General features: G+C 58.9%; 3 protein-coding genes across 3 annotated transcripts; 1 reads left to right on the top strand and 2 right to left on the bottom strand.

Annotated features, from left to right (window-relative positions):
• Window positions 1–1904: 1904 nt before the first annotated feature.
• LOC102820771 (chromosome unknown open reading frame, human C9orf173) lies at window positions 1905–3345 on the bottom strand. Its single transcript, XM_006863780.1, has 6 exons — window positions 3239–3345; window positions 2978–3135; window positions 2761–2895; window positions 2575–2642; window positions 2192–2474; window positions 1905–2038 (listed from the first exon to the last, which is right to left on the bottom strand). The coding sequence occupies exons 1-6, from the start codon at window positions 3343–3345 to the stop codon at window positions 1905–1907; spliced, it is 885 nt and encodes a 294-aa protein (XP_006863842.1).
• Window positions 3346–5131: 1786 nt separating this feature from the next.
• FAM166A (family with sequence similarity 166, member A) lies at window positions 5132–8943 on the top strand. The gene is made up of 7 exons (XM_006863781.1): window positions 5132–5187; window positions 7405–7619; window positions 7696–7958; window positions 8041–8167; window positions 8361–8455; window positions 8632–8749; window positions 8855–8943. The coding sequence occupies exons 1-7, from the start codon at window positions 5132–5134 to the stop codon at window positions 8941–8943; spliced, it is 963 nt and encodes a 320-aa protein (XP_006863843.1).
• TUBB4B (tubulin, beta 4B class IVb) lies at window positions 8936–11227 on the bottom strand. Its single transcript, XM_006863657.1, has 4 exons — window positions 11142–11227; window positions 10729–10837; window positions 10538–10648; window positions 8936–10150 (listed from the first exon to the last, which is right to left on the bottom strand). The coding sequence occupies exons 1-4, from the start codon at window positions 11196–11198 to the stop codon at window positions 9090–9092; spliced, it is 1338 nt and encodes a 445-aa protein (XP_006863719.1). The 5' UTR covers window positions 11199–11227; the 3' UTR covers window positions 8936–9089.
• Between the last annotated feature and the right edge of the window lie 1328 nt (window positions 11228–12555).

Consider the following 12555-nt stretch of genomic DNA (forward strand, 5'->3'; position numbering starts at 1 on the left):
CCGTCCTTGAGAGCCCGCCCACACGTCTCTGCGGGGCCTCGCCTTTACGTCCTTACAGCATCTATCCCTCACGTCCCCTCAGGCCCCGCCTGCAAGTCCTTTGTAGCCCGCCCCTACGTCCCCTCAGGGTCCCGCCCTCACATCCCCTCAGGGTCCCGCCCACACGTTTCCACAGGGCCCCGCCTCCATGCCTCTATTAGGTCCCGCTCCTACGTCCCTGCAGGACCTGTCTCCCACGCTCAGCATCTCTTGTACTTTATTGATTGGTATTATCAATTCTGGGTGTCCCCGCCCCGAGGCACTCGTGACCTGTGGCCTCGTCCCGCTTCTCCCAGCGGAGACCGACAAACTACCACCCCAACAACCCTGGTGTAGGGGTGCGGAGCAGAAGGCTGTTTCTCAAAAAGGACTTTTTACACCAACTGTATTTTGTTTTTGTAAACGGTGCAAAGACCTACTTCTGATATTACAGTAGTCTTTAATGTGGAGGAAGCGATGCCCTGCCCTGGCTGGGGTATGCCCACCTTCACCTGCAGGTGCCCAGGTGTGGGGGTGTGTACAATCCCTGTTAACAGAAGCCCGGGAGATGGGTGCCACCAGCCCTGCTGCCCTCGGCCTTGCTGTCAGAGTCCAGCTCTGGCCAACCTAAGCGGGAGGGCTCCTGGAGAAATCCTTGCCAACTGGGAAGGCAGTTCCTGGCCCCATGGAGGCCCGTGCATCCAGGACTGCTCTAAACACCCGACTGGCCTGGCCCTTCTACTCACTGGTCCAGCCCCACACTAACCCTGCAAGGTCTGCCTTCCTCCTTTTCACTGCTTTGCTCTGCTAGAAATTTCCTTCCTGCTGCCCGGCAAATTCTTGCTCATCTTTGAAAACCCATTCTTCGGCCACCTACTCTGGGAAGCCATCCTTCCTGAGTCCAGCTGGCTAGATGACTCCATTCTTGCTGCTGGTCCCACTCCTGGATCAGGGTCCCAGGCTCCTGCCCTGTACCCCCAGCTGCCCTTCCTGGGGTGCTGGGCAAACTGGTTCTACACCCAGAGATGGACCCAGGTACCTGGCAGACACCACCCAGCAGCTATTACAGATACCACTTTGTAGGGTTGAGCGCCTGCTGAGCAGAGTGGGTGGGAAAGGACCAGGGCTAGACTAGGGGCACACAGGAAGGCCACCAGCTGCAGATGAGTGGCCAGGGTGGTGGTCTCAGGGCTGAAACCAGATGGAGGACCAAGCCAAAGGCTCTTACAACGTACCAGTGTCTCCTCCCGCCTGCCACCCTCGTTGCTGGCCTCAGCTTGGCTTCTGAGGCGCTGGCCTGGAGTTCTCAAGGAAGCAGGTGTCCTGGGGCAGTCGGGTTAACTCAGAGGAGCTGCGTGGCTGACCCCAAACACACACACACCTCAAAGGAGCAGTCAGGGAGTGAGTGCAGTCTCTGCCTCAGCCTAGCCCTGGGGTTGGCTGGTCCCTGGGTGGCTTGTCAGTGTGGGGATGGTGCTGCACAGTCCATGAGAGTTTCCACACCTCCTATCCTTTCCCAAGGACATTCCCTGACTGCCACCCCCTGGGACAGCTGAAGGGCGAGCCAGTCCTGGCTGAGGGAGGACAACAGCAGTGATGATGGGGTAATGCATGGGGGGGGGGGAGGTGGACGGATGGGCAGTAACACACCACAGAGTCCAGAGAATCTGACAGCATCTCTGTATAGCCTAGGTGGGGGCTTTGGGCTAGATCTTTCACCCATGGCCTCAGAAAGGTCCTGGATGACCAGGAGTGTGCATTGGGCTGCCCAGAGAGTTACAAGCCCAGACTGGGGGTCTCTGAGTTCAGAGGGAGTCCTGGGAAAGCCCCAGGGGGAGGCCAGGGTTCCAGGAGATGAGACGGCAGGTCAGTCCTACTTCCAAGCTCTAGAGTGTGCTGAAAGGACCTGTATCATGGCGCTTAGGTCTCCGCACACCCTGAATGACCACTCTGGGCGTTGAGGGGAAGCGGGAATTGTAGCAGCTCTCCACATGGTAGGCGGCTGGGCCAGGAGTCTGTGCTGTAAAGACAGGAAGCAGGCTGCAGCCTCCCTTGCCGCATGCCCAGCCCATCCCACTCAGGGCCCCAACCTGTGGTTCCTGGCCCCGCCCGCCGAACCCCATCCCTGTCCTTAGCTCTCCCACCTCCCAACCCTGGTCCCGGGCCTCCTTACAGGCGCAGACCCAAGAGGCAAAGGCAGGTGAACGGCTCATGGAGAAGGCGGGTGACCTCGGGCTCTGCAGGACATACCCGGGCAGAATGTCATAGGTGTTGGGGCTGGGCCACTTTTTGCCCAGGAGGTGTGGAGAAGCTTGGAGGGGAGCCTGGGCCCAGGCGCTTGGGCCCCCCGCCCTGGGTGCACGAGCGTGGCTTTCAGGGGTCCTGGAAGTTGGACAGTGGCTGCCGAAGTTGAAGGTGGGCCGGCAGGAAGGCGGGTAGTCCGTAAGCGATGGCCACTGCAGGATCAGACGCTGCTGTGGCCCCTCCCAGGCACCCTCTATGAAGTCCCCTCCCCGCCTGTCCCCCATGGAACTCTTGCCTGGCTGGCACACCCACCTTTTGCTCTCTGTTGAAGGGGCTTTCACTCCGCAGCCAGGTCTGCCGAGCCCTGCAGCTGCCACCCTCTGTGGGGGTCGGGGGTGGGTTGGAGAGAAGGTGGGACAAGGTAGACAGGGGCACAGAGCCTGTGTGTAGGGCTGGACCCACCCCCCAGGGAGCTAGATGGGGCCTGGGGACACGGACCTTGGGCAGGAAGCTTTCGGCCCATGCTGTAGTGGGGATGAGGGGAGGACTCTCGTATGGATGCATCTGGCAGCAGGTACTTAGTGGGACCCGGGATGTCCAGGTCGGTCAGGATCGGGGGGCGTTGGTCCAGCACTGAGCACAGAAAGAAAGCTCTGGGCTGGGGTCCTCCCAGAAGATCCCTCCCTCACCCATCACCCTGGGACCCTTTACTCACACAGCTCCCTCAGAGTGTGGGTGCAGGTAGGCTGGAAATCCGGGGGGTTACCCATTCGTACCCTGCGGCCAGCTGGGAGCTCCTGGGCCCCTGGGGGCCTCGCCTCATCCCAGGCCCTCCCAGGCTCCTGAACTGGCAACCACAGAGCAGCCTTGGGCCTGTAAGGGAGATGGGCGGCCACAGTCCAGCCAGGCCTGCCCACCGCCCCTGCCCCCGCCCCAGGCTGCCATCCTAGCCCACTAGCCCCCCATGGAGAGTTACAGGCGGGGCGCTGGCGCCTTCTGCCCCAGCGGACCGTGAGTCCAGTGTGTGCCTCCGTTGATGTAAAAGTTAGCCAGGAATTTCACGGCCTTCTGGTCAAAATTCATGGCTAGCTCTCAGGTCCCTGTCCCTCGGCGTCACCATAGGGCTCTGTGACCTCACTGTCCGGGTCATGGGGCCCCTCAGTTGTCAAAGTTTCCTGCAGAAGAAGCATTGTCCAGCCCTGAAGGAGTTACGGGGTGCTCAGGTGGGAGAGAGGTCAGCCAGTGTGCCCTGCCCACCTGGGCCCATGCCTACCTGCCAGGTGGGCTCCCCTGGCCTGCCTAGGTGGCACCTGGTCCACCCACTTCATCTCTCTCCAGCTCCCTTGTTCCAGCCTGCCCTCTTGGTGACCTGTACTCCCATCGAAGGGTGGGGAAAGGGCAGGAGTTGGGAGGGCCGGAGGATTGAGGGGTCCTGGGGGGCAGGCCCAGGAAGACCCCACCACGGAGGAGGAGCCTTAGGGCAGGTTGGTCTAAGTGGGCTTGCTGACACTGGCAGGTGGGGGCATGTTCTACCTGGGGACACAGTTGGCGCTCCAGGCCAAGTCATACAGAGCCTTGAGTGGAACCACAGTGAATGTGGCTCTAAGCCCTGAGCTCGGCCTGCCTGGGACTGCCTCAACCTACAGAGTTTCCTTGACCTCTCCTGCAGCTGCCCAATCCTGCTCTCACCCGGAGGCTCTCCAGATGGGCAAACAGACACAGCCATACTTGAAGAATCCACAAATTTAACTGGGGCAAGGGGTCCACAGACTGCTCCCGGCCTCCTGTGTCGGGTACCTTGAGAATGTCGTGCTGATGGCTAGAAACAGCTCTGTTGTGGACAACTTCAGTTTCTATCATTAATAAATGCTGCTCAGATGTGTAGCGCCGATGTCTATCTTTAGCTAGCTATCTGGTTACGGGAGCGGCCGGAATGGGTGGCGGGCCAATTGCTCGGTCTGTGAAGTGTCTCTCAAAGCACGGGTTACTTGCACAGAAATCCCCAGGTGCCCAGCGTGAGCAAACACGCAGACTTCTGACATCAGCATTTCATCCGCTTCCTTTCGTTGAACAAGGTTGGGACTTACGGCTTTTCTTGTAAGAATTTTCCAGGCTGAGAGCCTGTCACACTCTCTGCAGACTTTCCCCTCGGATTTGTGTTAACACACTGGCAGTTCACATGCACTTCAGCTGCCTCATCTCAGTCTCTCGCGGTCCTTCTGAGTCTGCTGAGAAAGTCCTTCCTATACCAAACACCACAAGTAGCATGATCGTTCAGCACTTGGATACTAATCAAAAGGTCAGAGGTCCAAATCCACCCAGAGGGGTCCCAGAAGATAACCCCGGGGGACCTGGCTTTGACCAGCTTGTGGAATAGCTTTCCTCACCGTGGCATGCGCTGGAGTCAACTCCACGGTTTCTACAAAAAGCCAGGATGTTTCTAGGGTGGAAGGCAACTTTGCGGGCTCAAAACCCCACACCTGAAGCCAAGGCTTTGAAACATGCCAGCAGTCGCGATGAAACTAGGGAAGACCCTAAGAATCCGGGGGGAGGCAGGTGGTACAGCTTTTCAGCTGGCTTCTGACTAGCGGTGACAATAGTCCATCTGTCCCCTCCCTGCGTCCTTGTGTTACAACCATAGCTCTGAAGCTCCGTGAAGTAGGGGTTCCCCCCTCAAGGCCCACCTGTCCCAAGCCCAGTGACTCTCCCTGCCTGGCTCTCCGGGTACAAAGAGGTGCTGCCTCAGGGTTAACATGGCCAGACTGGGTGGTGCCCAATAATACAGGACCTCTTCACAATGGTTGCCCAGCAACAGGAAGCCCTCCCAGGAGAAGGGGACTGGAGCTGGAAAGGGCAGTGTAGAGGCAAAATGACAGCCACACAGAAACACAGCCTCTTCACGCCGGAGCCTCACTATATCCCTGGGTAAGAGCCTGCGTGGCCATGCCTGGCAGCGGGAGGCTGGGGCCAGAGCTGGAAAAGGTGGGCGCATGCTCAGGGTGGGGGGCCTCCAGGGGCCCAGGCCTCCCTCACCCCTGGACCCGGTCACCAAGTTATACCAGGGACACCAAGTTTGTAAAGAGCAGGAAATGAGCAGCCAGACAGCCGGCTGAAGCTGGCTAAATGAAGGCTGGACACTCATTTGCTGGAATAGATGTGCTTTCTCAAAGATGAGGTCAGCACTCTGGGTAAAGGCTGTCCGACGAAGTATAGACACTGTTTGCCTGTCTGGGACTCTTCCCAGAGTGTGAAAACAGGAGTGTGTGCATGGAGACACACACAGAGATACATGTGAAAAAGCAAAAAGGTGGGAAGAAGTCAGGCCTAACTTATTTCAAATTCCTGTACATACAAGTCTGAGATGTACTACTCTGTTTAAACAGCTGTCTCCTCACTAGTTCACAGTTCCCACCAGAAATGCTGTCTCCAGCAAGCAACAGCACCCCCCCGGACTCCCCAGCCTCTGTCATTGCTCTCTCTATAAAAAGTTAGACCACACAGTTGTTGTGAAGTGCCGTCAAGTTGGTTCCGACCCATAGCGACCCTGCATAGGGTTGCCGAGGAGCAGCTGGTGAGCTTGAACCACCGACCTTGCAGTTCAAACGGCTTTGCAGTCTGGTGCATTAACCCACAGCGCCACCCCAGGACTCCGAGATTATACAATAGTTGCCTCGTTTTCCAGTTGTGGTAAAAACATACGTAACATCTGCCATTTCAACATTCTTACATGTGCAGTTTAGTGACTGTGCTCCTCAGGTTAGGCAACCATCAGCAGTATCTGTTTCCAGAATTTTCCATCACCCTTAAGAGAGACCCCTCCCTATTCCCTCCTTCCTCCCATGCCTAGGCACCACGAATAAACTTGGGTCTGTCTCTCTTGATTTACCCTGAGTCCTGGTATGGTGCTGCAGGATAAGCAATGAACTCCTAACTTCAAGATTGGCAGTTCAAACCCACCATCTGCCGTAGCCGACTCGGGGTGGGACAGTATGTGTCCTTTTGTGGCCAGTTAATTTCACTTGGAACGTTTTCAACGTCCATCTACATTGTGACATCTCTCAGAACCTCATTCCTCTTTGTGGCCAAGTACCATATTTTTTCCCAAATAACGCTCACGTGCATATAACGTGTAAGTGTGGAATGCGTAGGAAGCTCAGAGCTGCTTGTGCAGTTTGCAAAAAAAAATCTTATAACGTGTGCTGTGTAAAGCTCTGGTAACCTTCCATCATATACGTATGCCATATTTTATCCATTCCACTGTTATTAGATTCTTGAGTTGATTCCACTTTTTGATTCTTGTAAATAAGTGTTGCAATGAACCTCAACGTACATGTATCTGAGTCCCTGCTTTCAATTTCTCTTGAGAGGTGGTGGTGGTGATGTGCCATGGAGTTGGTTCCGACTCATAGCGACCCTGTACAGGGTTTCTGAGGCTATAAATCTTCACGGGACCAGAAAGCCTCATCTTTCTCCCGCAGAACAGCTGGTAGTTTCATACCAACATCACCTAGAAGTGGGACTGATGTGGTAGCTCTGTATTTAACTGTTCCAAGAACCATCTGACACTTGACCACGTAGCTGCTCCTTTTACAGTCCCCAAACCTCTCACCAGTGGGTATTTCTTGAGGCAGAAGGTCGAGGCCATTTCAGCTTTGCTTGCCTTTGAAATCAACAAGCCTATGGGAACTTTGGCACTTAGAAAACCACCACCTGTACTTGAGTAATCACACAGACCACCCACCTTCCCCATGTGGTTTCAAGGCTCAGATCCACCATCAGCTCCTACTGGCTACTTGACTTCTGGGGGTGGTGGCAAAAGTCCAGGCCAAACCCCAGCCCAGGCCTTCCCGATGGGACCAATGTATTACCCCAGCCCAGGCCTTCCCGATGGGACCAATGTATTACAGGCCTTCCCTTGGCTTTGCTCCTGTATCTGCCTCCTATCTTTAACCCTGTTTGTTGGAAGGAGTGGGCAGGGGTTAGGAGGGGCTGGAGGAGTTGGATACAGAAAGCATGGACACCCAAAGGTAGTGAGGAGCTCCAGTAGAATGCACGTGCTACCGACCTTGCCATCTGCTAACTTGCTACAGGCTGGATCTGTGCCCCCGCACCCCCACAAGCTATCTCGTCTTCCTTCTGCAGATATGCTGGCTTCTATCCTCAGCTGCGATACCAGGTGGGGAACACCTATGGGCGCACCACGGCCGAGCTGCTCACAGACCCCCAAGTACGCAAGAGTCCCTGCTCCGTGCTCTCCCCCATGTCCAGACCCAAATTCACGGAGGACTTCAGCAGGCCCAAGCCACCCTGGGTTCCCTGCAGGGACCTGAAACAGCCCTACATTCCACACTACACAGGTGAGCCACTGGCCCTACGTCTATCTGCTGCCTGGGCCCACCTGCCCACCATGCTCACCGGATGCGATCTATGCAGGTCTCAAGCCTTACAAGAACTTCGAGATCTTGGGCCAGTACCCACCCCAGGAATCAGATACCCCAGGGCTGCTGGGGGCCGAGAGCAGATCCAGGAAGGCGCTGCTGCCCACAGGCGTCATGCCCTACCCTCCCTACCCACCATGCCCACCAGGCAGGCAGGGAGACTACAAAGACTTTGGGCACCCAGGCCTGCGGCTGGCATATGGAGAGGCAGGTTGGAAGAGCCCCCAGTCCCTCCATGAGACTCCAGGTCAATACCAGGTAACTGGGAGGTTAAGCACAGACTTAGTCTCACCCCACACCCAGGGTCTGTAAGATGACTTGGTTCCTCCCCTTCCCCCAGCTCTATCACTATCGAAGGGATGAGCACCTGCCCCCACCCCAACAATCAGAGACTCTGGACGTGGAAAGGTACCAGAGGCTGCCCCAGCTGGACCGCCCCAACTTGATCCAACGTAATGCTATTTCAGGTGGGTGCTAGAGGCCCGAGTTCAGTAGGCTTGGGGCCCAGGTGGAAGATGAGGAAGGCAGAAGAGTGCCCTCCCTGACAACAAGCAAAGTTCTGGCCTCCCCCTAGACCTCAGGCTCCAAGGGGCAGCCCAATGCTCCCTGGACATGGGGTGGGGGGGGGAACACCCACCCTGCTGGCTCCTCTCCCTTCAGGTTATGCGGGCTTCGTGCCCAGGTTTGCCTGGGTGATGGGGATGAATTACCGAGAAGGGGTCACTCAGGCCATGGACGAATTTGACAGGAACCAGGTACGTCTGTCCCTTAGGGAGGTCTGCCCAGAGTCTCAGCCCAGCACGCTGGTGCAGTGTGTAATGGCCAGCCATCTCCCCCCACCTTACCTTTGTCCTCAGAGCAGGGCAGCCCCCAGCCCATGAACTTCTAGGTCAAGGGCTGAGGTGGCAAGTCAGCAACCGTATGTTCCCAGTTCATGTTCAGGAACCCTGTCTGTACCCTGGGTGAGAGACTGCCCAAGACTCACTGGCCCAGCAATACCATCTACAACAGCCAGGGCCTGATTCCCTTCTACATGGGCTTCATACCATGTGAGTACGTGGGGGCTGGCGTGGCCCAGGCTGGAGTCCCAAGGGGGCCCGGGCCAGGGAGCCAGGGCTCAACCACAAGTGTCTTCCCTGCCACCCTCCCACCAGCCATGCAAGACAACTACGCAATGACCTTCGGAAACAGCACGCGAAAGGCCTATCAGAAGGAAGTGGAGAGGCGGAGACTCACACTATGAAAATGCTTTAATGCACATGTCAGGACAGCATGTGACGTGAGAGACCAGCAAGTGCAGGACCGTGAGTCACGTTATCAGAACAGGTTGTGAGTGAATAAAGAGATCACGCTGCTTCTGCTTCCCCACTCGCAGACCTCCCCACCTCCCTAGGCCACCTCCTCTTCGGCCTCCTCCTCAAACTCGCCCTCCTCCTCGGCCGTGGCGTCCTGGTACTGCTGGTACTCGGACACCAGGTCATTCATGTTGCTCTCGGCCTCGGTGAACTCCATCTCGTCCATGCCCTCGCCCGTGTACCAGTGCAGGAAGGCCTTGCGCCGGAACATGGCAGTGAACTGCTCCGAGATGCGTTTGAACAGCTCCTGGATGGCCGTGCTATTACCGATGAAGGTGGCTGACATTTTCAGCCCTCGGGGCGGGATGTCGCAGACAGCGGTTTTCACGTTGTTGGGGATCCATTCGACAAAGTAGCTGCTGTTCTTATTCTGCACGTTGAGCATCTGCTCGTCCACCTCCTTCATGGACATGCGACCCCGGAAGACGGCGGCCACCGTCAGGTAGCGACCATGGCGCGGGTCACAGGCCGCCATCATGTTCTTGGCATCAAACATCTGCTGGGTGAGCTCGGGCACGGTCAGGGCCCGGTACTGCTGGCTACCCCGGCTGGTCAGTGGGGCGAAACCAGGCATGAAGAAGTGCAGACGGGGGAAGGGCACCATGTTTACAGCCAGTTTCCGCAGGTCAGCATTGAGCTGGCCTGGGAAGCGTAGGCAGGTGGTGACCCCACTCATAGTGGCTGACACCAAGTGGTTCAGGTCTCCGTAGGTGGGTGTGGTCAGCTTGAGGGTGCGGAAGCAGATGTCGTAGAGGGCCTCATTGTCAATGCAATAGGTCTCATCTGTGTTCTCCACCAGCTGGTGCACGGAGAGGGTGGCGTTGTAAGGCTCCACCACAGTGTCCGACACCTTGGGCGAAGGCACCACACTGAACGTGTTCATGATCCTGTCTGGGTACTCCTCTCGGATCTTGCTGATGAGGAGGGTGCCCATCCCAGACCCTGTCCCCCCGCCCAGGGAGTGGGTCAGCTGGAAGCCCTGTAGGCAATCACAGCTCTCAGCCTCCTTCCGCACCACGTCCAGCACGGAATCAACCAGCTCTGCTCCTTCAGTGTAGTGCCCCTTGGCCCAGTTGTTTCCAGCACCGCTCTGACCTGAGAGAAAACAGCCACCAGTCACCCTCAGCCAGGCCCAAGGCCACCACCGGTCACTCCACCCATCCGTGATGACGTGATTATTCTGAGGCAGCAAAGCAGACAGAACCCTCAAGCCAATTAACACTTCAGGGAGTTCCGCTGAAAACGAAGTCAGGGACTACAGTAGAGGTGGCCTGACCACACATCAGCCCCTCGAGAGGGCAGTCGGAGAAGACCTCCAGGACGATGACATCTGCCTGCCGGGACAGCTGGGCCTTCCTCCCAAAGCCGATTTAGGAAAGGAGATTGAGTGACTTTGGGAGGAGGAGGAATCTGACAGTGCTGACCTTGGGCCTGCCCGTCCTGGCTCACTGGCCGCCCACACGGCCCCCAGCCCCTGCTCACCGAAAACGAAGTTGTCGGGTCGGAAGATTTGCCCAAAAGGCCCGGAGCGCACCGAGTCCATGGTGCCCGGCTCCAGGTCCACCAGCACCGCACGGGGCACGTACTTGCCACCTGGGGGCGCAGGAAGAGCGGGTGTGAGGGGAGAAGGTGTGCACGGAGGGGGAGGGGATGCGGTTGGTCAGAAACCTCACCGGTGGCCTCGTTGTAATACACATTGATCCGCTCCAGCTGCAGGTCACTATCGCCATGGTAGGTGCCGGTGGGGTCAATGCCATGCTCATCGCTGATCACCTCCCAGAACTGCAGGAGACGCGGCGGCGGGCTGAGTCATGCCAGGCCGGTGCGCAGGGAGGCGGCCCCGCCCCGGACGGGTGTGGCCCCCCCCACCCGACTCCTCCGCGCCGCGCCGCCACCGCCGCGGGGCCCCAGCCTGCACCGGCCCCCGACCTGCGCCGCCCCGTATCCGCCGACCCCCACGGAGTACGGGACCTCGGGGCCGCGGTTCCGGGGCCGCAATGCGTGGGCGCCGCCCGCCCGCCGCCGCCATCTTTCCGGCCGCCAGCAAACCCGATGCTGGTACCCCTCCTGGTGCCCCGCCGCTCACCTTGGCGCCGATCTGATTTCCGCATTGCCCGGCCTGCAGGTGCACGATTTCTCTCATGGTGGCGACGGTGGCAGCGCGGGCAGAAGGACGAAAACTGGAGCGGAAGAGCGGACGCGCAGACTGCTACAACCGACGCTCGGCGAACCTTTATATAGTTGCGGCGCCCGCCTCCTCAGACCTCGTATTGGGCTGCCAGAACGAGGCTGACAAGCTGTTTTAGTTTTATTGGCTGATACCCTGTCCATCGAGCCCCCTAAGACCCGCCTTCCTAACGCGGAGAGTTCTTTATTGGTCAGCCGTGTCCTCGGAGCTCCCTATCGAAATCCCCACCTCTCGCGCCGCAGTGCTCTTTCCATTGGGTGTTTCAAATGATTGATTTGTGCGTTCATTGGCTGGCGCGGGGTAACACGCCGGCCAACTGGTGTTATTGGCCGGGGCAAGCTAGCGTCCTGGTAACCGCCGCAGTGCAGCGGGAGTCGCGCGCCGAATGGCGGGCGCGGGCTCCAGGCGCGCACGCTTGTGTCAGGGCGCGGGTTTCTGGCCCGGCGACGCAGCCCACGCGGGCCGGTGGGGGCAAGGACAGGCCCGGAGGGGTCGTGGCGGGACCGATCCTAGGGCGGAGGCCAAGGAGGGTCCGGGCCTAGGCAATGCAGAGGGCCTCACCGCGCCTCCAGAGCTGCTGCTGGTCCGATCCCGCGCGCGCGCGGCGGAGCGGATCATTGCAGCCCCGGTGTTGCATCCTGGAGGGCAGCCGCACCTGCCCTGGGAGACGAGTCAGGCCTCCCCTGGGCCCAGCGTGGGCGCTTTCTGGGGGGGGCACGGAACCGGGGCGCGTGGGCTAGCCGGTGTCTGCGCTGTGCGGGGGCCCTGGGGTGGGGGCGGCGGGGCCCGAGAAAGGGAGCCCGCGAAGTTGGGGCAGGGAGTGCGCCTGGAGAGGGCCTGGGCCCCCCTTAAAAGACACGCATGCTGTCGAGCCCCAGGAGGTCTCCAGGCTGGGAGGGGCACGTTGCTAGTAACGCTAAAAAATAAACAAGACGCTGGAGCCAAATGGGCGGCGCTGGGACCCGAGGCGGGTGGAGGAGGGGGCATGTCTCTTCCCCCTGCAACTGCGGAGTCCTGTGGAGGTGGGGCGGGAGAGCTTCCAGCATTCCCTGCTCGTGCCCCAAACCCCGTAGTCAGGTGAGGGGGGCACCTGGGGCCTGGCGCACCGGCCGCTTCCTCCTTCGCCTCAGTTGCTCCCTGGGAGCACGGATCTGGCCCAGACCGGGGGCCCTGCCTCTGGCAGCCGCGCGCGGGCTGTGTTTGTAGAGACGCTGGCCTAGTGCCCGGTCACCTTGGTGTCTGAGCCCCAGAAGCGCACCAGTCTGCCTGGAGACCAGGGTGGTGGTGCGAGGGACCTCCCCTGGTGAGCATG

The sequence above is a fragment of the Chrysochloris asiatica genome, unplaced genomic scaffold (genome assembly GCF_000296735.1).
Source record: "Chrysochloris asiatica unplaced genomic scaffold, ChrAsi1.0 scaffold00056, whole genome shotgun sequence".
Classification (NCBI taxonomy): domain Eukaryota; kingdom Metazoa; phylum Chordata; class Mammalia; order Afrosoricida; family Chrysochloridae; genus Chrysochloris; species Chrysochloris asiatica.